This window comes from Echeneis naucrates, chromosome 17 (genome assembly GCF_900963305.1).
Source record: "Echeneis naucrates chromosome 17, fEcheNa1.1, whole genome shotgun sequence".
In the NCBI taxonomy this organism is placed as follows: domain Eukaryota; kingdom Metazoa; phylum Chordata; class Actinopteri; order Carangiformes; family Echeneidae; genus Echeneis; species Echeneis naucrates.
The window spans coordinates 16,306,727-16,328,326 of NC_042527.1; the positions used below are offsets into that span (position 1 = coordinate 16,306,727).

Here is a 21,600-nt window from a genome sequence, read left to right on the forward strand (position 1 = left end):
TCCCAGCCTCTCCGCCAGTAAACAAACCCTGCCAGCGAGCCAGATGGGCTTCAGGGGAAATACGGACTGGAGTTTATTGGATTACACAACAAAATGACCGGTTTAAAAAAAAATAAAATAAAAAAGTTATTTCTGCAGAGATTTAATTATAATGATTGCAACACAAAAAAATTAAAAACACACACAGCATAAATGTAAAAAAAAAAAAAAAAAAATACAACATATAGATTTAAGCGGTGTGGCGCAAACCATAATCTAATACAGAGAAATAAAATCGTGATAAATGAGTTTATATGGATAAAGAGGAAAGAAAAAGAAAATAGATGAGTTATTCATTATTTGTGGCAAATATTCCCTAGTTGAACTGAAAATTGTCTCTGATTTTTAAATAGTTGGGTGAAGTGGAGAGCAGAAAAGATGAGTCAGAGGTTTGATTTGTGGGATGAACAGCTCAATTATGTAAGTTGGTGCTTTGAAAACAAATTCATTTATCATTTTGAGATCATCCCTGTACCTCAGTGGTAACCAGTGCAGGGAGGCCAGGACAGGGGAGATGTCTTCTCTTCTTGGTGCCAGTGAGGAATGTTAGGGCTGACTGATCGATTCCTATACAGAGAATTATTGTTGTAGAGGTGAGAGCTAAATCAAACCGTAAGCCGATTTAAAGTCAGCAATGACAAATGAGTTTCATATTTCAATCAGAACCAAAATCATCTGGAACGATCTACAAGGCACCTTTCCTCTTTCTTGATATGTTTTTAATATTGCAATGCCGCAGCTTTTGATGTGTGCTGTCATTTCATTTGTTTACCTGTCTAATCTTTTCTATCTGTTCATCTTAACAAGGAATCCCAGACAGAAAAGTTGTTGTCTCACAACGTGACCTTTCTGGTTAGATGAACAGTAAACAGATGGAATAAATTCAATTGTACAAGGCAATTTCAGTGCTTTTCATTATATAATACAATGGAATACATCAGTAAAACATACAGTTTAATTATATATTATTTATTTCTCAAGGACAAAGCACAATACAGATACTGAGAGAAAATCTGAACACAAAAGACAAACAACATGAAAACCAAGAGCAGAAAAACGAATCTGCTATTATTCTAAAACATGCATACAAATATAGAAACGTAGACCAAAAACAATTTTCGTGCACAATACGTTTATTTATTCTATTCTACATATCTGACAACTAATAAAAAAAAAAAAATCAGGGAAAAACTGCGAAATGGGTGACAAAATAAGTGCTAAAAATAAAACAGGACATGATGGGACCTTTAAAAATAAGTGCAGAGCCCTTAACAGTGCTGAGGTGTGTTGATTCATTATGCTTTGATTATTCTCAAACTATGATGTAATGTCTATGTAAACTCAGTATTTTGAGCGTTTGGATTATAAAATGAAATAAAAACCGACTCAAGTACACAAAGTTTTCCTTTACATACTCCAACAACAATTACGACACGTGCACCTGGTTGACAGAAAAAGATGTGGAAATTGCAGACAAGTGTCCAACTTGTAGAATTTTGTCACATGTACTAAAACAAATTTGCCTATTACCTTGCTTGCAATTTAAGATCACATGGTACTGAGGAAAGCACCTAAAGTCACCAAAGGGACATAGTCGAAAAATCCTGTAATTTTCATCTTGCTCGAGAACAAGGAGTGGCTGTATCTGCTCAGATTTGGTGAGACTGTTCACATTTGAAGGTGAAGAAGATTCCCTGTAATTGCAGGAAGCTAAATGAAAATCCCTGTATGTCACCGTCTAAAAGAAGCACTCGGTTCCCCTTTTGATCCTGTTGTGTTCTCACACTGACAGACGAATAACAAAAAAAACATCGCGATTTCATATTTCACAGGGCAGAGCTGAAAATATCTGAGATTGTTCTTCCTGGCATGTTTGTGTGCTTTGATGCCATCTTTGTCACAACTGCTAATTCACTACCTGTTCACATCCTGCATGAAAGCAGCGCGTTTGCTGCAAGATAATCACATCCTGTTGTTTATGGAACTAAAATAGATTTTACTGGAAAACCACAAAGCTGCTCTTATGAGATTTCTGTGCTAACTCCGTCTCTGTCTCTGACAGACAGGTGGTGTGAACGTACACCAGCCGCTATCTGCTGCTGATGGAGCCATTGATTTATTGGGAAGTTCAGAGGAACATTACACAGCGGGAGGCTCATCTGCACTTGGTAATCAAATTTATTTACCACAGCAGTTAATTGGAGGCAACAATATGCTCAAAATGGTGGCAGCCAACGCAAAGCAACAGGCTTTTCGGCCAGTACCACTAATAGAGCGACAAGATGGAGGGAAAGGTCACCAACAGCAGAATATTCAGCTACTCAGTCGATTGCACCAACATGCAATGGAAGGATATCTTTCATTAAGCAGGATGCACAGCTATATAAACTGCATGGCTGTGTATTCTATATATTAAGGATAATCCCATATTGTGTGCAGTTTGTTGGATTCAGGCTCCATAATGAGATTAAGGCCTATAGCCAGACTGCATGAAGCCATCTTCCACTTGATGTCCATTAGCTTTGCATTATTTTCCAATAAGAGCTTTATTCGCAGGTTTTCTTCAGTAGTAGATCAAACAATAGCCTTCATTTAGATACTCTAATACCCGTAAAAGTATCTAATAAAAGCAGCATAATATAAACTGCTACTATGCCGAACAATTTAATATAACCACCAACATCAAAAACCATTAAAATGCGTTTATGATGTCTTTTATATGTTGTTTGTCCAACAGTTGGCCATTAAAAGTGACATTAAGCCTGTTTACTTGTTTACTTCTAACATTTTTTTGTAGCAGATGTTGAAAATAACCATGAAATAGTACATTAACTATACAAATGCAGGATCAGCCCATTTTCGGTACATTTTGTCTCCAATATTTAGTTAAAGCTGCGTGACCGAAGCAGCGCACCCTACTTTGTTATTTTGGTTAAATTAGGGTCATTACGGCTCAGAACTATTGATGTGTTTTTGAGGTCCAGATGAACAAAAAAACAAATGAGTCATAAACACATGATGTGAAAGCAGACAGTATCGCCTGTTGCTGGGGACTAAATGGAGGTTGTTTTTTTTTTGAGCTGCGACCTGACTGCCGCCTAATACTGACCTCTGCCGGGGTCAAACTGAGGGCACTGCGTCTCAGTCACAGTCTCATGCTGTGCGGAGAATGACCGCAGTGTTTGGCGTCTGTCTGTGTGGTTCAGGTGAAGGGTGGAGGGCGGAAAGGGTCAAGTAAATCAGCAAGAGCAGGCCGTCAAAGGAGTGAATAGTTTTGCGCATTTTCGTCTTCATTCCCTACAAATCCAAACAGCTAGACTTAACGGGTAAAAATAGCAAAACCATCAGATGAGGCAGAGAAGGGGTCAAAAGCTGTTTCAAATCGCTCCTGAAAATGAAAAAAGACGATGCTTTAACCGTCAGCCACAGCACAGGTGTGTTAGTTTCCACCGTCTCTCTCTTAGCAATGACATAAATCTGGAGAAAATGCAGAGGGAATAAAGTGCTCTTATGGAAAAGCCTGAAGCTACACTTTTCTGCCGCTGTCCTTAAACGCCTGCTGCATCAGCAACAACCACACACACGTCCATCTGGCCTTAACCTTATTCCAGCATATATGTATGTAGGTAACACCCTGTCTGATTGTGACAGCAAAATCAACAGGGTCAGGGTTCAGACTGATAAGGCTGACTCACTCGTTATGAACACACGCAGGCTTTTTTTTTTTTTTTTTTAATCTGCACTATCATGACGAGGTGACTGATACCTGAGCAGTTATTATACAGTTTAAAATGAATCATATTTGTGTTTGTCCTGTAGTTTCGCATCCATAGGTGTTGAGTCCTGGTGTGTGTGTGTGTGTGTGTGTGTGAGAAACAGCCCGCAGGCCCGTAACCATCCCAGAGTTAATCATCAACCACATGTGCCAGGAAGTCATAAGGAAACATGGGCAGTCCTCATATAGAACATGGGAAAGCCGGGACTGTGGCAGAGATTAGTGACAGTCCCAGGTTCACACAGACCTGTTTGACTGCAAGAACAATGAGGTTCACACATGATTCATCCCGGGGCTCTTCCTCGACGCCAACGCCGCTATGCTTCTCCACGGCAGGAAGAGATGCTGCCGTGTGTCAGGGCTGAGTGGGACATCCACCGCTGGGCCCACTTCCCCTTCCCGGTGCGTCTGCGGGGCCTGAGGTGTGCTGCTCTAAAGGAAGAGCTCTTCCTGCTGCCGTTTCCAGCGTTTGCAAAGACAATACTTTAAGTTTCAAGGCAGGGCTTGATGGATGCACGCCGTCTCCGAGGTTAATAGACACTCACATTTAGAGTGACGGAGGCTGAGGACCACTGCTGGCGTCCAGCCAAGTGCAGGGGGCCAGTTTTCAAGCATGTGAGCTCTCTTCCACTCTCAAGCACCTCACTGAAGCCTGGACAGTAAACGTACAATTACAGCGACTCTGCAACACAATACATTCCAGCAGCTCCCCCAAAACAGTCACATGGACCCCCCCCCCCCCCCCCCGCCTTTCATCCCCCCAACAGAAGAACAAATAACCCACAGCCAAACAGGGGCTCCTGCACTCGGCTCTAAGCAGCTACCTTCTCTGAAGTGCTCAGTGATGTTGCTCTTGTCAAAACATGCCCGCTGCTTTGGCTACCAGAGAGCAGTTAATCCTGACAAGGCCGTGTTCCTCTAATTCCTGGAAAGTTGGAACCTGCCGTTTGTTGTTTTCTGTAGCTACAATCACTGGAGGCCTGAAAGAAAACACATTCTCTTTTTTTCAGCATCGTGTGTGCGCTTTGTAATGGTAGAAATGGGGTGCAACATGTGTCTGCAAGTCTTCATGTGTAAAGCAAAGTAGGAATCATATTAAACAGCAGCGAGGTAGTTGCGTCCTGCTGCAGCCGTCACACACACACAACAGTGTGTTCAGCAGCTGGTTATTATGGAAGTTCAATTAAAGAAACCATTTTTGCCAACGAATCCATCATGACCAGACTTATCAGAGGCCTCATCAGGAAACAATGAGCACGGATTATGTCTAAGAGTCTTATTATTATCTCTTCTATCCCAGGTTAAGACTCCAAAACACCTGCTGCTCCACTTGGACACTTGTGCACACCTCATCATATTCCAGTAGAGAGAAGAAATCCCTGGTGAGGCTGACTGCTCAAAGATTATCCTCCAACGGTGGAGTGAAGCGTTTCATATTAGACTGGTGGGCTCCGAACTGATGTCTCAAACAGAGACGTCAGGTGGGAGAATAGCAGCATGTGAAAATGTAACGATTGGGAAGTAACACAATTTACTTATATATTAAAAAAAAAATAATAATAAAAAATAAAAGCCCAACAGTAACATGAAATAAAAATGTGCAGATCAACCCCCAAAGCAGCGTAACCACTGACTCCATACACACACAAATCATAAAGCATTTTTCAGGACCTACTGACACGGCTGAGAAAGGCTGAGAGCACAGAAGGTAAAGGAGCTTAGATGTGTGCATTAATAACAGCTGAGTGTACTTTTAGCAGTGTAGGTGAAGGAAGCATTAGGAGGAGGAAAGAGAGAAAAAAAAAAAAAAACAAAAAAAAAACCCCAGAACAAAACGCTCAACACAACTCCGAAAAGCAGGACGACTTAAAACAGTCAACCAACAAAGAAAGGTCTCGTTTAGAGAAGAATACTGAAAAGCTTTATCAAAAGGTCCTAATAGGACGAAGCAGGATTATTTTTTAGGACGACTACCAAGATGCACCCTGATCACACAGACAATTTTTGTGCAAACATAGGGTACACACCCCAAAACCCACAGAGGCAAACGCAAACATTTCATTGTACAATAAACCTTTAATAAATAGTTTGTCATTAGTCTCCCATATTTACATAATAACCACCATTTACTTATGTTGCCATACTTGTTTCTTGGCTAAATTTAGGCACACAGAGAGGGGGTTCAGGCCACAAACCACATACTAAAAACAGGAGTGGCGTGTGGGTCAGTCTTGAGAAATATAGAATAATTGCACCAAACAACCAAACAGACCAAGAGGTGGCCATCTCCTTGAGCAATAAATATTTACATTTACTGTACGTACAGGTGATTTTTGTACAATTACAGTCAACTGTGTGTAAGCTGTACGAGTGCACATGGGGCTGGTGCAGAATCTTTCCAATTTATGCAAAATCTGAATTTATTGTGTTGGTCCAAAAAAAAGAAAGGTGATATCCAGAGATTAAATCAACAACTACAGCCTCTTGTTAAGTAACAACCCTTCTGAAATTAAAACAAAAAAACAAAAAACAAACTATGAAAAGTGAGTTCAAACGCTGAGGGTAAAGTGTGGTCAACATACAGCTTGGCATGGAACATTCAGCAATTCTGAGCTTATTAAACAGACATAACCACGGCAAAATGCTTGTTATTAAATGAAGACAGACTGAAACAAGATGGTCATTCAATAACTCATCATCTAGTCACACTGCCAGAAATAACCAAATTAAGTTTTAAAAGTATAAAAAAGAAATTTAAAACTTAAATCTTCAGTCAAAGTAATTAAGACATGAGAAAACAAAAAAAAAAACACACACACAAAAAAAAAAAAAAAAAAAAAAAAAAAAAAAATCATTCAAGCACACCTATGAACACAATGAAAACGCAAACCAAAAGACAAACAAATACTACAAAAAAAAAAAACAAAAAAAAAACCTATAATAAAAAAATTTTGGCACAAAATATGACGCACATTTCACTTCAGAAAAATGTTCAACAGTGAGAAACCCACCATTAGCTACTAATTCATACCAGGTTGTAATTTGGTTATTTAAATGCACTTGCGACATTTATAAATCGACTGTTCAAGACTGTGACAAGAATAATTCACCAGCTGTTAGCACAGTATGTGACCAAAGGGAACACAGAGCCACTGATGCAAAGCACCTAAAAGAACATCTGGTTACAGAGCTGCAGTTCATGTTCAACCCCGAACACCTGTTGGCCGAAAAAGTAACAGCAGCAGTTTTAACCGGCAGGTACGGACGTGCCCATGATCACCATCCACTCCCCACTGAAAGACAAAAACTTATTTAACTTTAGTTTGTTTTCCTTATTTAGACAAGCCACGTTTGTGTAGGTGAATTAACTACAGTATGGATGAAAGTGAAAGAAGATTTTACAGCCTTTATCATCCAAAGTTAAAGCAGCCTTCCCTTGTTGAGCTTCTAGACTGAGTTCATGCTGCTGCTACTTTTCTGACCTGTAGGTGTTTCAGGTTGTGAAGTATAAGGTGATCTGATGCTGACCAAGGAGCCCCCCCCATGGAGAATCTGCAGCTTGTTAATGAGTTAGAGTTACAAGCCAGTTCCATGAGGTTCACACAGAAAATTTCGATGGTCTGTTGTTGGTTCTTGTTTGAGACAAGATGGCTGTTTGTCTGGCATCTTAAATGTCAGGGATCACATGAAAGCGTTTTTGTTGAAATCTTTATCTGCCAGCCTACGTCATACTCATCATCCTCCACTGCAGAAGCATCATTGATACTTTGTTTAATCCACTAAATTCAGTCTCCTTGTTAACAGTCAGTGCTAACACTGACATGCTGATAGCAACGTTCCACCTCCTAGTGGTCCAGAGGCCTTTAAAATAAAACCGTGCTTCTGTAAGCCTTAACCCTGTTGATAATAAATGTCAGCGAACAGTGACAGGTAGGACATGAAAACGAAGGAATAGAAAGTGTGTAAGGGCTCCTATGGGAGCGAAAGCGTAAGATTACAGAGCCTTCTCAGACCTTGGTCTTCATACAGGTAACGTAATGTCTAATACATAATTAGACATAATATATATATGTCTAATATATAATTATCTGGAGTCACTTCAAGGCAACATTTGTTTCTTGAATAAAAACTTGAAGTACAACTAGCCTTCAGTTTGACCAGAGAAAAATATACAACCAAAACTGCACTATGAATTGAGAGAATGGCAAGTAAACAGTAAAACAGTTTCAGCTAACGAAGTGGTCTCAGTTTCACACGTTTCTCTGCGACGAGTGTGTGACATTTAAACAAAGTGTGGTCTTACGAAGCTTTTCATATGTGAACTGGTTGACTCATCCTGACTTGAGATGAAGCAGCGCCTCTCCAACACTGGTCTGCAGAGGCTCCTCTCACAGGTGCAGTTGCTGCACTTCCCTGCTGTGCAAACAGAGGAAAAACTGTGTTCCCTTCTTGGATGCTTTTTAACAGAGCAGTTAATGTGTGAAAGACCATTAAACAAGTGCACAACTAACTGTTTGTTACTCTTGTGTTAAACAAACAGACAAAGTTGCCACTTCACTGGCTATAGAGGAAGATGAATAATCACACAGGGATTTAGTAACATTTGAGAGACACCTCACTCACACTCTTAAGCAAATCGCTTCACTGGAGCTTTGCACCAGTAGAGGGGCGAACGGCTGTATGCTCCACTTTTACTGCTTTATAGAAACCAAGCATTAGAGTCCAGCTCAACCAAGTCACACACACCTTTCCTCTGCAGCCCAAAAAAATTATTCGCACTCTCTTCATAAATGGTCTGTAGAGAGTCCTCGAAAAAAGCCTGCTTTTAAAAAAAGAAAAGGGCTGCTAAGGAGCAGCTGCCCACTTTTGTGCTGTGAACACAAACACACGGACACAGACCTCATCACTGCAGTCTGATGTGTGCCCGAGGTATGAGTGTGTCCGTGTGGTAAAAAGTGTGGGTCTGTCCATGTGTGCAGGGGTTTACTGGGGTAGACTGAGGGTGCTGCCCTCCCTTAGCTGAGGTTATACACTGCTGTCCTCCAGCAGGGGCTCCTTTCCCTCTGCCCCACTGCCCTGGGGGCTGTGGGAGTGACTCTGTGCCCCATTGCTGTGCTTCTTGTAGGCACCAGGTCTCATGCCTGGCCCCGTGTGCTCCGGGATAAACAGGGCAACCAGCAGAGACAGCAGCACTGAGCATGCACCAAACAGGAAGGGAGGACCTGGGATGATGGCACTCTGGAGAGGAGACAAGATATATTTAGTTCAATCAGAGCTGCAACATATTCTTTGTATTGTACATAAGACTTTAAAGACATTTTTTTTATTTATGTTCACCTCATCAGTGGGGTTGGCCATGTTGGATTTGGCACCTTTCTCAGAACCATCTGTGTCGGTCAGCTCCACATGAAACAAGTAGAAGACGAAACCGTAAAGAGCAGGGCCCAAACCGTTACAGAGGCCCCGAATTCCCGTAATCATCCCCTGGACAACACCTACAGAGGAACACAACCACATACAACTTCAGGAAGCTGCCACATCTTTAATTTCACTCAGGAATTAATGATATTTGTCAAGTCAACACACAACAGGACCTGAACTCAAGGAAGACTTGAGTTATATGACCATATTGACGGTGACACTCGGCCTGACAGACATATGACAACAAACTGTTGGCGCTCACCTTGTTGGTCTGGATCTGCATTTCGCGACACAATTGCGCTGATGGCAGGAAAAGTGATGCTGGACATAGCTGCAACAGCTCCAGCTGCCCACATCATCCTACAACCAACAACAAACATTTGTTAGAGACACGAACAAAATTCTTTAAGAGATTTCATTTCCACATGTCCTTGAAGGTGATTTGAGGTCTAAAGTCTTAAGAGTAAAAAAAACAAAACAAACAAATAAACGGGTGAATAAAGAAAAAACATTTACCTTGCCTCTATGGTACAAAAACAACAAATGTTAAAGTTAATATTAGATTAAGTTTCTTTGGAAAAGGAAAATGCTTGGCATTTTTGGGAAAATAGAAAGAACGCTCAGTTCAATATTTGGTATGGCCAACTTGAATTTTGTTAAACGTAATCTCTAGGAAAGAACCATTAAGAAGATGTTTTGTCGACTGTTTTTTGTCAGAACCAACAGATATCACTGCTGTGCTATCTTTGCCCTCTGGGGGAAAACAAGAAAAGGAATGAGGCTGTGATGATCTCTCTTTAGGAGAAATGAAACTGATTTGTGTCAGTGGTTGGTGGCTGTTTGGTAGACACACCTTTTTTTTTTTGCTTGTCTGCCTGGTCATATTTAAAAACTATAGTTTGAAAATGATCATCACACAACAGTGTGCATATGTAGCTACTATTCAAAACTAATAACATTGGCTTTCATGAGTAAAACAAAGTCTTGATACCTTTAAAAAGCCACGGAAATCAGATTATAGCACCTGTTCCATTACTCTGTCAATGATTTGCTCCCCTCTAGTGGATTGTCATAGGATTACAACAATAGTGGACAAGAACAAGGAATTGTAGTGTAAAGGAGCACAGAAATAATTCAAAAACGCCCATTTACCGGATGATGGTGCCTCAACCACATAGGGGTGTAATAAGTGCTGTGTAGATTGCATTGGTTTGAATTACATTTCCACTGTAAAATTTAAGGGCAGTAAGGTGGTTGGTTATGTTAGGACTGTTGCTTCACAGCAAAAAGCTTCTAAGTAAAGCAGAGTTTGCATCGCTCTGCGATAGTATCAGTGTCTTCTGCGGGTTCTAACTTCCTCCCATAATCAAACAAGCATGTTTAGGCTAATTTGTGACTCTAACTTGCCTAAATAGCAAGTGTGGGTGGTGGTTGTGAATAGTTTGTTTCTGTATGTTGTCCCTGTGATTGCCTTAAGTGTCCCCCGCCCTTGCCCAAAGTCAGCCACGATTCGTTCCAGTAACTCTGCATGGACAAGCAGCATATTCTCTCTCTCAGCTTCTTGGAAAATTATTTGAGTTTAAAAAAAAAAAAAATTCAGTTAGTCTCTGCTGCCTTTTGTGAGGAAGATTGAGTTCCATTGATATATACATAACCACATTTCAAGAATTAAAACTTCTTAAGAATCCACAACTCTTTATAAATTTTCACCATGAATAATGAAGACTGTGACAAGAGCAATTTTGAATCAGAACAAAAATTATAGAGGCAAAATGTGTGCATACGTGTTTACACGTTACTGACCATGGTTGAGAGCCAAAGCCGTACCACGCCAGCTGGAGGATTTGGAAGCCGAGGCCAAGCAGGATTGTGTTCTTATTCCCTATTGAACGCATCAGGATCCCCAACACCACCGTCTAAAGCAACACAGCACACAAGTTATAGAAGACACCCCTAAAAGAGGCTTTAAGTAATGCAGCCAATAATTTTCAGAAATAATTATCTGTCCGCTTTGTTAAACTGAGGGTAAAGGGGTGGTATGGTACAGATTATCAAAGGGTGATATCAAGCCAAGTTGTTAACTTGTTCTGCAGGAAATTGTGAAAGGGATTTCTCACTATTTTCTGAACATTTGATTAATCAAGGAAATGCTCATTAAAATGCAAACAAAAAACCAAACAAACAAACAAACGTGAGGGGATTGCTCAGTATTACAAACTCAATAGAATATTTTTTTCAGGTACCTGAGCTAGTATTGACAGGATTCCCACTACAGCGATAAAGGCAGCCACTGTCTCTGATGAGAAGCCAATGACCTGAGGGCGAGACAGTTAAGATGAACCAGGTTAGGACATGACTGCCTACCGAAAGACAAGCACACAAACCAAAAGCATTTAATGTTTTTAGACATAAGAAATAAGAAAGAAAATGGAAGAGGTGGTTCTGTTGGTGGTCTTTTATAAACACATGGTGTTTAACAGAGCAACTTGGACAGACATATAAGGAGTCCTACTCCCATTTTCCTCCCCATTTTCTCTGGTGCATTCAGGTCAAATACTTTCACAATTGTTTACAGGCAGCAATAAGGACAGAGCAGCTGGTGGGAGCTGTATCTAATTATACAATATAATACAATGAAACACATAACAGTTTTACCATAAAGAGGCTGTAAGGGTGTGGTATGTAACGTTAACCCCTATGCAGGTTTTTTTCTGGATGGTAGAAGAGAGGTGTAAGGCGTGTGTGTCAGACCGGTTTATCTGACATGTTTATACAAGGTTAAATAGAGACCATCTTACAATGGGAACACACCAGCCATCACACCTGGGAACATGTAGGTATTTTGGCCCATGACTACTCAGTATTCAGGGGTCAGACCCCACCCATCTTTGAACTTCCCGTTATTTTGATCCAGGCTATGTTCTTGTCAAGTTTTGTGCCTTTACCTTGCATTGGTGTAAAGGCAGAGGAAAAAAAAAAACAAAAAAAACGTCAAGGTATATAAACACATGCCTAGTTACTCAAAACTCCCTCTGTGTCAGTTCTCTCTACAACGAGTATCTCCAGGACTTGTTGCTGCCAGTACAATCCTCTGTTTAGCGGAAGGGGGAGATCACACCTTGTCGGTCCACCTCTGAGCTGCCGGGTGCTTCCAGATGCCATCAGTCTATAAATAACAGGACTCTGCAGTTTTCCATTTTTGGCTGCTTGTGTTCCAAATGCACTGGCAGTCTGCTGAGACACCTAATGAATTTGCTCTACTTATTCATGCACTGAAACAGACTGCTCAGCAAACCTGCTGATCCAACCTTAAAGCAACGTAGGTGAAAGTGTTTACTTGGCAAATTTACCCAAGCTGCACTGAAATCATTCTCTGAGCTTTCCAGTAGCAGTCTGTCTCTTCTTTGCAACACAAATTGTAAAAGTATAATATCAGATACAACAGCCACGTATTAATCGTAATTTACACACTCCCTCCATGTCACTTAAAAATGAATACCCTAATTCAGAGCACGTAGGTGTGAAATTATGCCAGTTATGTTGCCCATCACGTTGACATTCCCACTTATGACCAGGCAGTAGTTGTTACATTACAGGAGTACTTGTGGTTCAGCCCACACCCATCTTAATTGCAAAAAAAAAAAAAAAAGATGCATTACCTGTCTGAGATAAAGGAAGAAGCTGGAGTACTGGCCGGCCTCGGGGAGGTAGGAGAGAAACACTGTGATACAGATGAGCAGCACTGTGGAGTCCTGGCCCACTTTACGCAGAGACTGGGCAGGACAACAAAAACAACAAAAACAATACAACTTCAAATCATGAACAACATTGTTGCCACTTCTGATATGTTAACTTAAAAATGTTCCCAAAAGGTTAAGATTAAGGAAGAAAAGTTAGGCTGTAAACTGAACTCTGAACTTAAACACAGATTCACAGATTTTTAAGATGCATACGAAACTGTGGATTTTCCACACTGTTTAAATTTAATCTAACTGCACACAGTGACTAGTTTCTTTGCATTATTAAGAACCAAGTAGTGTATTCTGTAACCAAATCTGTGCCCACTACTGAGTCATGATGATGTTTCTACTCACGGCAAAGGGGTCTGCTTGTTCCCAGGAGATTGGTGCACCCCACGATGCCGGCCTCATCTTCTCTGGCAGCGACTCTGGCACAGCCACAAGGATGAAGCAGATGTCGAGCAAGGCGATGGCTGTGGCCAGGATCACCACCAAGGTGTCACCATAGGCCACAGACAGGTAGGCTCCAATGGCTGGACTGGTAACCAGACTGGCTGCAAAGGTAGCTGATACCTGGAAGGAGCATAAAGAAAAGATGACCACTGAAACATTCACACCCTTTTTCAACAGGGCTGAGATAATCAGTTTTGGTAAACCACCTCCTTACCAAACCGTACGCTGTGCTCCTCTCATGCTCCTGCGTGATGTCAGCCACATAGGCAAATATCACAGAAAAGGTGACAGCAAAGACGCCAGACATGGAGATAACCGCAAAGTACCACCTGAAAGAAGAGGAAGCTCAGCTGGTCAGCACAGACAAACTAAAACAATTACAGCTGACCTTCTTTAAATTGAAACTTCTGTTAATACAAGCAACAAATACTCTTTGCCATTTGTTTCACGTTGGCTTAAAATTCCTAAAATCATTTTGGTATGTAGGCATTGGAAATAAAAGAAGCAAAAAAGCCCTTGCAAATTTACAAAAACTATTATGCATTTGTATTTAGGCATTTATGCAAAAAACAAAACAAAACAAAAAACACACACACACACACACACATACAAAAAGAAACAACAACTATTACAACAGTGAGAAGCTTGACTTTATGTTTGCACCCACCATGGGCTGATCTTCATCAGTGGAATGGGCGCACAAGTGAAGAAGACCGTTAGCAGCAGGAAAGACTTACGTCCCCATACGTCTGACAATGCTCCAATAAGAGGAGCACTAAGAAATGATAATAGACCCTAGAAAGGACATAGAGAGGGATGAGGACATTAATAACATCAAGAAAAATGTTTCAGAGACTAATGGTGGACTAACTGAGAGCTACAAATGGAAAGCTAGACTGAAATCACCACTAAAAGAGCAACAGGGATATACACTAGTGATTTCTGCCATTAGAGTGTAATTAGTTGACCAAAGACATGCAATAATCCATGTGCTAATGAAACAATGAGGTGACAAATAACAAATAACTGTATAAAGTTTGATTGTGATCCCAGAGTCTGAAAAGGTAAAATCATGGGAATTTTATGTTACGTCTTGAATTGATTGACTACTCCGAATAAAACCGCAATAGCCAACAGTTGTAGAGAATTTGAACTCAGTCACACATCTCCAGAGAAATGTTTTAGCTGTAGGCTGAGTTTGTCACCTAAAGCCACAGTAACACAAAGGTTAGGGTTGGGTAACTAATATCTATTTCTGAGAGTATTGGATTCTGGCCACTAATCTCAATATTTATTAAGACAGTTTAACTTGAGGACATTTCCTGGTGTTTTCAGGGGAATTATTCCATGATAATACCAAGAAGTTGTGTATGGTGACATAACGACAGCTGTGATCTCAAAAATACGCACACAGAAAATAAATAAATTAATTAAAGTTTATCCTATCTTTAGTCACACTGTCCTCACAAAGTACATTTGTACTTGACCCTGATATGGTGTAAACTATTCTATGACCAGCTGGGGAACCTGCCATTGTTACGGGAAAACTTGTAGGTGTTGGAACAAGGGATAGCTGAACAAAAAACACACATTCAGAAAATCTTCCACGGGCAAATAAAAGACAGACAAACATGCAGCAGTGAAGACAGATGTTAACTGATGGCAGATGTGGTCCTTCAAACTGCTGGTGCTCCCTGCTATGTGGCTCAAATGTTACATATTAGAATCCACAAAAACTGCACTAAATAAAAAAAAAAAAAATAAGAAAAAAGATTTTGATCCAAAAACATTTTTGTGAATAATTTTAAACAAACAGTGCACAGCAACTGTATTGCCACACAGAGCAGCTTATGTCATTTTAAACAGCACAGAAGTATTGTTTGCAAGTACCCTGCTGGGGAGAATTTAAGAGTGACTGTGATATGTTGATATGCATGTTACTGTTTGATTATCATAAGATAAAGCTTAATTTTACTGTTTTTTTAATGCTGATCTTTCTTACCTTGACACCATGAATAAGTCCATTCATCAGGAATGTGTGTTGGGGGAATGTTTGGTGTAATACCTGAAGAGCAAACACAGATAACACCAGATGAAGCCACTAATCCACACAGTTTGTATCATGTTTCAGTGAAATAATGAAACTCTGGTCTACAATGTATTAGTCTTCGGAGACTGCACAATAATCCAGAAGGAATTGGTGATAAATGTTATCACTGAGGTCCATTAAAGATCAGACCTCTCTTAATCTTATACTGGTTTTATCAACATGAAAACATGAAGGAAGAATGGTTAAAACTGTAACTGTTCTCATTTTATATTTTTATGTTAAAAAAAAAAAAATGTTTCAGATCTTTCTGGAAAACGTGACAGCAGCAAATGTTCACTATAATTCATAAGTATTAAAATGGTATGTGTCAAACTTGTTTTTTGACCATCACGTGGAGAACCATTGAACATGCTACAATCATTGAAGATAACACGAGCAGAAGCTGAATCCAAACCAGCTTTAAGTTTCTGGGGAAAAGAGTTCACAGCATGAATGTGTATGTATGTTAGGAGGCAAAGGCTGTAAAGTTGGTGCTGTTTTGTTAACACCTGACAAGTCAAGTGAGCTCAAGTACTTTGCAAAGCTGATGAAGTGGCAAGTTTTGGTCTGTACCAAGGGTTGTTGTGGTTACAAGCGTCATTCGTGGTTATTGTCAGACTGGATGAGAGAGTACCTTTAGTCACTATTTATTTCACTCTGTTTTGTTGAGGGTGAACATTTATTCTTTTTGTAAATACAACTGTGAAGCAGCATGTAGCCACGGAGCTTTAGGGCGTTAGGTCCCAGCTACAGTACCTGGTTTATATCAGATCTCCACACCGCATTTCGCTTATCTGTCACTTCGAGTGACATCTGTTTACTGATTTTCAGATGAAAACTGGACACACAATATTCAGATTTTTTTTTTTTTACGTGGAAAGAGGTGAAACAAAGGGTAAGGGAGTTTTAATATAAATTCAGAACAGTTTTACTGATGCTAGTGACAATGTTTGGCTTGCTGTTGATTTCCCACAGTAAATATAAAGTATTTCAGGATTATGCACAGCCAGACACTGCATCTCTTCATGGCTTTATCTTCATGGGAATGCAGAGAAGGAGGAGGATGTTTTCATGGTTAAAAACCAATGGGATGATTGGTTCAAAGTTCAAAGCACCACAGTGCAGCAAATATTGTGTGCAAATGTCATTGACACTGGGGAGGGACGTGAAGCCATAGTTTAATGGAGGGGATGTGGAGCTCGACCAAGATTGAACAACAGGAGCTGGTTATTGTTGAGGGGTACAGAGGAAAAGCTCATTGCATGGCTAAGAAACCCCTCTGTTCCTCTGGGAGTCAGTTACCCAACACACACATACTGTGAATGCTCAGTAAAGACTGTTGCTGCTGGATACTAATGAAGCAGTGTGCTCATCGGGAGCAGAGAAACAGTCCCTCTCATTTCCAGGCGCCTTCTGATTAGTCCAAAATGCAAATCCTGCCTCCACCCAGGGATCTTGAGGGCAACAAACCTCCCATAATTAATGCTTAACGCACACTAACACACACACACACACACACACACACACCTTAAAACGACAGGCCGCTGGAAAGTATGCATTGCATAAGCCTGTCTGGTTCAAGTCATGTGGCTTGCAGATGTTTGCTTATCATTTGTTTGTGATACCAGTCTCTACACGCGGTAATTTACATCAGAGGAAAATTGAACACAGATAAAATAGAATGAAGAGGAATTTAATAAATGCAGAGTTTGAGATAAAAAAAAAATTAAAGCTGATGTCAGAAAGTTAGAATATAATTCCTGTTGGAGAAATGATAGGAGTAACTTTGTGCTTCCCATTGTTGTCTTAAGGGAACAATGATGAGACTTCTTAAAATATTGACTGATGACTTTCTGGTGGAAAATCATGTCACACTTTAAAATTGAAAGTCTCCAAATAATACTGTTTGAATTGCCTGTAGCTATTACTTGGACCGCAATACTTTGCAGTGCACAAAGGGGAATGTGTGGCGTGGCGTGACTTGGCTGGCATCTGTGCTTTGGCCTGAAAATAAACACCAGTGACCCCCTGATAAGCCTTTTCAACAAAGAACTGGTGCTCTGACAATACAACGGTTTGATGCCCTTTTCATATTTCTCAGCCCATTAGCGCCTGCCCAAAACATCTGCCAACACACACAACCACCAACCCCCCCCCCCCTCCACAAAAAAAAAAAAAAAAAAAAAACAGCATCACCCAGGGCCTTATCATTTGATTAGGGATTCAATTATTCAGATAAAGGGCCTTGTGTGATTTCAGTCAATGGAAAATGCCACTCTTTGGCAAGAATGGAAGGTGTAGGCGAATTAATAAACAACAACTGTTATGTCAGTTTACATAATTGTGTGTCAAATTGCTGTGTGTGAGTAGCTGGTCCTACCGTGAGCATTGGGGTGGTGAGGAGACCCCATGCAAAAAACTCCAGGAAGATGACCACCACAGCATGGTAAACACTGGGCTCACCAATTCCCTGAGGCTGGGTGGAGACAGAGACAGGCACACAGATGGAAAGGTTGTTAGTCAACATCTCAGCAGGCACCAAAGTGCCTGTTAGTGGTAACACATCATCAGATCAAACCTTAAACTGGAGTCCATTTGAAGGGGCTCTTTCTCTAATGATACTGTGACTACCTGATCCTGTAAGTCAACCCACAATTGGGTAAGTTTGTAAAATAAATAAATAATTAAAAAATGATGTGAAACTTGCGTTTTACTCAAGACTGAGGGAAATTCCGAGAAACCACTGCAACACAGAAATCTTTGAGTCTACCACAAAACCAAACATCCCTCTCTATTGCTGCCATTTATATTAGAATTTCCTGCAAACAGCAACTGAAACTAACTACAGCTACAACAGGCTGTACATATACAAGCACATGTTATACTTGCATTATACTAGATTAAGATTGATTTCTTAAAATATAGATTTTATGATTCACATAAACCTGAGGCTGTCTATCATATAATTACAGATAGTTTATTTCATATTAAATTATATATTTATCCTTTTCAAATTGGTGAATACATTGGAGGTTTGAGCTTTATTTCAGTGGTCTGAAACAAGGCTAGAGCAGCTTGATGTATTTTTTTCTCTACACTGATGCTCTTACAGAGAATCTTGTCTCAAACTGTTGTCATCCTTTCTACCAAGAAAGCTTTGTCCCTGCTGTCAAATCCAAGCTATTATTTATTTTTTTAGACAGCCACAAGCCATTCTCTGGGTTCTATCCTCAACACACAACATGAGCACTGTGCTAAAGGTAAATTGAAACTAGGCAATTGACCAGCATACCGGAGAAGAGTAATTTGAAAGCAATGCAAGCACCCCGGCTCGATTAATCCGGTCATACTAACTCTAATTACAATATAAATGTGAGGCAGACAACTTGATTAAGCTGTTTACATGACATCTGGTGTATCGCCTTAATCTTATTCATTTTTTTTTTTTTTTTTTGCTTTGAGCATAATAACTAACCAGTATTTAACACAAGAAAAGACATCAAGACATTCATCCATGCTTAGTCCATGGAAATATGGATATCTGTAATGAGTAAAACACAATTAACCACATTTTTATCCCTCCTGTAGCCAACCCCCCAGAGAGGAAGTCACCTCCCTGTAGCATTGAAAAATCTATACTAGTCTGTATGGTGAAGAAAAAGTGTGATGAACTCAGCATGGCTCCTGAGCAGGGCCATTACCAGGAAATACAGCTAGTTGTGAATTGTGGAGACAGTAAAACGGGCCAGGGCAAACGCCACCACAATACTAGCTATTTGTTTATCCTTGTATGTGGTTTGTCATTTCACCTATGTGGAGATAGTGAAAGCATCACAGGGAACATGTCTGCAGAATTGGGTATTTATGCTTAGGACACAAATCAGATGAATTCTGACGCTTTTGTTCCATGATAAGTCGAAAGTCACACTACTTGCATTGTGGGAAACAAAAAGCCACTATCTTCAGCTGTCTCATTGTAAAAATGTTACAACTTCCTTTTTTTGAAAATAGTAGTTCAGATTTTACTCTTGACTAGTGAGCATCTACACCTAATAGATCTAATGGCTGGAAGTTGAATATGAAATCTTAACAGCTGTGTGGTCAAACCTAGCTGCAGTTATATAGTAAAGCAAAAACAATAATTTGAACTGATGACCTCACTGGAGTAGAGCCAGGTGTAGATACAACACTGTCATCAGAGTGACATGACCATTACTATATGGAAAACAACAGTTTATTGTTCTTCTCATTATGATTACAACTCTGTGTGCCTTCATATGGATATCTAGCATGTTTGGCATAGCTGCCCAACTGATTACATAAGCAACACTGCTGCCTCACTATATTTAAAACAATCCTACCATATCCACTATTTGCCAAAAGCCTAATTTGGGACAATCATTACTTCCACTACCTCAGTGATCAAAATAACTACAGTCCCTGATATGATGTGCATTTGTAATTTCAAAATACTGTACAAGGACGTTTGAAGCTTCCAGTTAAGGACCTCTTTTTTTTTCTTGGCATTGTTGTGTTAGAGGTGCCAAATAATCAGAAAAAATATGGAAGAATATAGCAATAAAATAACATTTCATGGCTAATGTTAGAACAAAGATCAGGATAATCATATTCTGAACACAAGCAGATGCAGCTGCTTGCATTTACGTAGGCAGGTAATGCTGGCTTGAGCAGTGGCAGACAATGTTTTGACTTGCCTATTTGTTTGGGTTAATTCATTCATGAAATGGAAAGTTTCACCTTGATCCATTTCTTATGTGTTAAGTTTTGAAGTTAGAACTTATATGTTCTTTGTACATCTTTCTCACCTTTACTTACATCCACCTGACTTCCATTAACGTACAATGTATTAAATTACATCACTACCATTTGGCAGTGGACATTACCACAGTAAATATGAGCTATTTGGTCATTATATATATAAATAAAATCACGAAATATCTCACATACATACATACACACGGCCAATTCTGCAGATACAATGATCACTTAATCATTGTATCTAAATTGCGCCCTCATTGTTTGGTTTGTTTGCTACCTCATTGTGTTTGAGTTATGAGAAGTGTTTTCTGCCACACTGCAATTTCCCCAAATAAAGTACAACATCTACGCTAAACGATGGACTGTTAGTCCCTTCACTTGGTCTCCAATAAAAATTAAGAGTACAAAACTTGTCCTGAACATTGTTTGGTTATGGAAGGAAGAAAGAAAGACAAGCAAAAACAAACAAACAAACAAAAAAACTATTACCGTTAGACATATGCTGGTAAGCTAACGCTAACCTAGCCTCAGATAGTACCTGAGAGCTTCACTGTAACACGTATTTTCCAACGAAATTACATCAAATGCGAGGTACCGTCAATATTAACTACAGTTTGGAGTTAAATAAACTATTATTCAGTTTGGGTTTGTTTGTATAGAGCGACGGTCACGCAAAGAAAAATACACTTAGCAGCTAGCCAAGCTGACGTGTAAACGGCCAGCCGGCCCAACATTAGCCGATGCTAATTCACAGCTAGCCGCGTTAGGCACTTTAGCTAGGCGGTCCTAGCTTACAGTTACACTACCTGCCGGGGACCAGGCACCAAAAGCCACATCGTAACGCTGCTTATCATTAAATTAACAAGGCTACAGACCAACTTCGGCGGTCAGTGCAGCTCAGTGTCAAGCTAAGTTAACGAAGATAAATAAATATTTAACTCACACTTCCTCCATCTTTTATTATAATTTTCTTTGCAAGAAGAATGCTGCGGTTCAGCCGCTTTTTCTTCTTTTTCTCCCCCGTCATTGTTAACTTATGTCCATTCTTGGTGTCAGAGGGTCATCGTTCCGCCTGTTAAAAGTAAAACAATGTGCTGATCTCGGCTGGTGGGCTGATAACACCTCTGCAGTTAGCTCCAGAGAGTAGCTAGCAGCGAGCTAACTAAATGATGATTTCTCATCCCCACCTCACTTCAAACCCACTTCCTCAATTTGATGTAGACCCGCCTACATCGCTCGCTGATTGGCCCTTTGGTGGACGCGCAAACCAGAAAATCAGCGTCTGATTGGTTAGGAAAAATATA

At 40.1% G+C, this 21,600-nt stretch overlaps 1 protein-coding gene across 1 annotated transcript; it reads right to left on the bottom strand.

Moving 5' to 3' along the window:
* Nucleotides 1–6,744: 6,744 nt before the first annotated feature.
* On the bottom strand, nucleotides 6,745–21,461 carry mfsd14a2 (major facilitator superfamily domain containing 14A2). Its single transcript, XM_029524598.1, has 12 exons — nucleotides 21,240–21,461; nucleotides 17,898–17,993; nucleotides 15,431–15,493; nucleotides 14,096–14,223; nucleotides 13,643–13,757; nucleotides 13,330–13,548; nucleotides 12,895–13,008; nucleotides 11,479–11,550; nucleotides 11,039–11,151; nucleotides 9,498–9,595; nucleotides 9,152–9,309; nucleotides 6,745–9,052 (listed from the first exon to the last, which is right to left on the bottom strand). The coding sequence occupies exons 1-12, from the start codon at nucleotides 21,321–21,323 to the stop codon at nucleotides 8,840–8,842; spliced, it is 1,473 nt and encodes a 490-aa protein (XP_029380458.1). The 5' UTR covers nucleotides 21,324–21,461; the 3' UTR covers nucleotides 6,745–8,839.
* Nucleotides 21,462–21,600: the final 139 nt, after the last annotated feature.

Coding starts and splice junctions, on each gene's coding strand:
- mfsd14a2 (XM_029524598.1), bottom strand. CDS start 21,323: ATGACGGGGGAGAAAAAGAAGAAAAAGCGGCTGAACCGCAGCATTCTT. Junction 17,994..21,239: donor TAATAAAAGATGGAGGAAGT/GTGAGTTAAATA, acceptor GTCTCCACCCAG/CCTCAGGGAATTGGTGAGCC. Junction 13,549..13,642: donor GGAGCACAGCGTACGGTTTG/GTAAGGAGGTGG, acceptor TGCTCCTTCCAG/GTATCAGCTACCTTTGCAGC.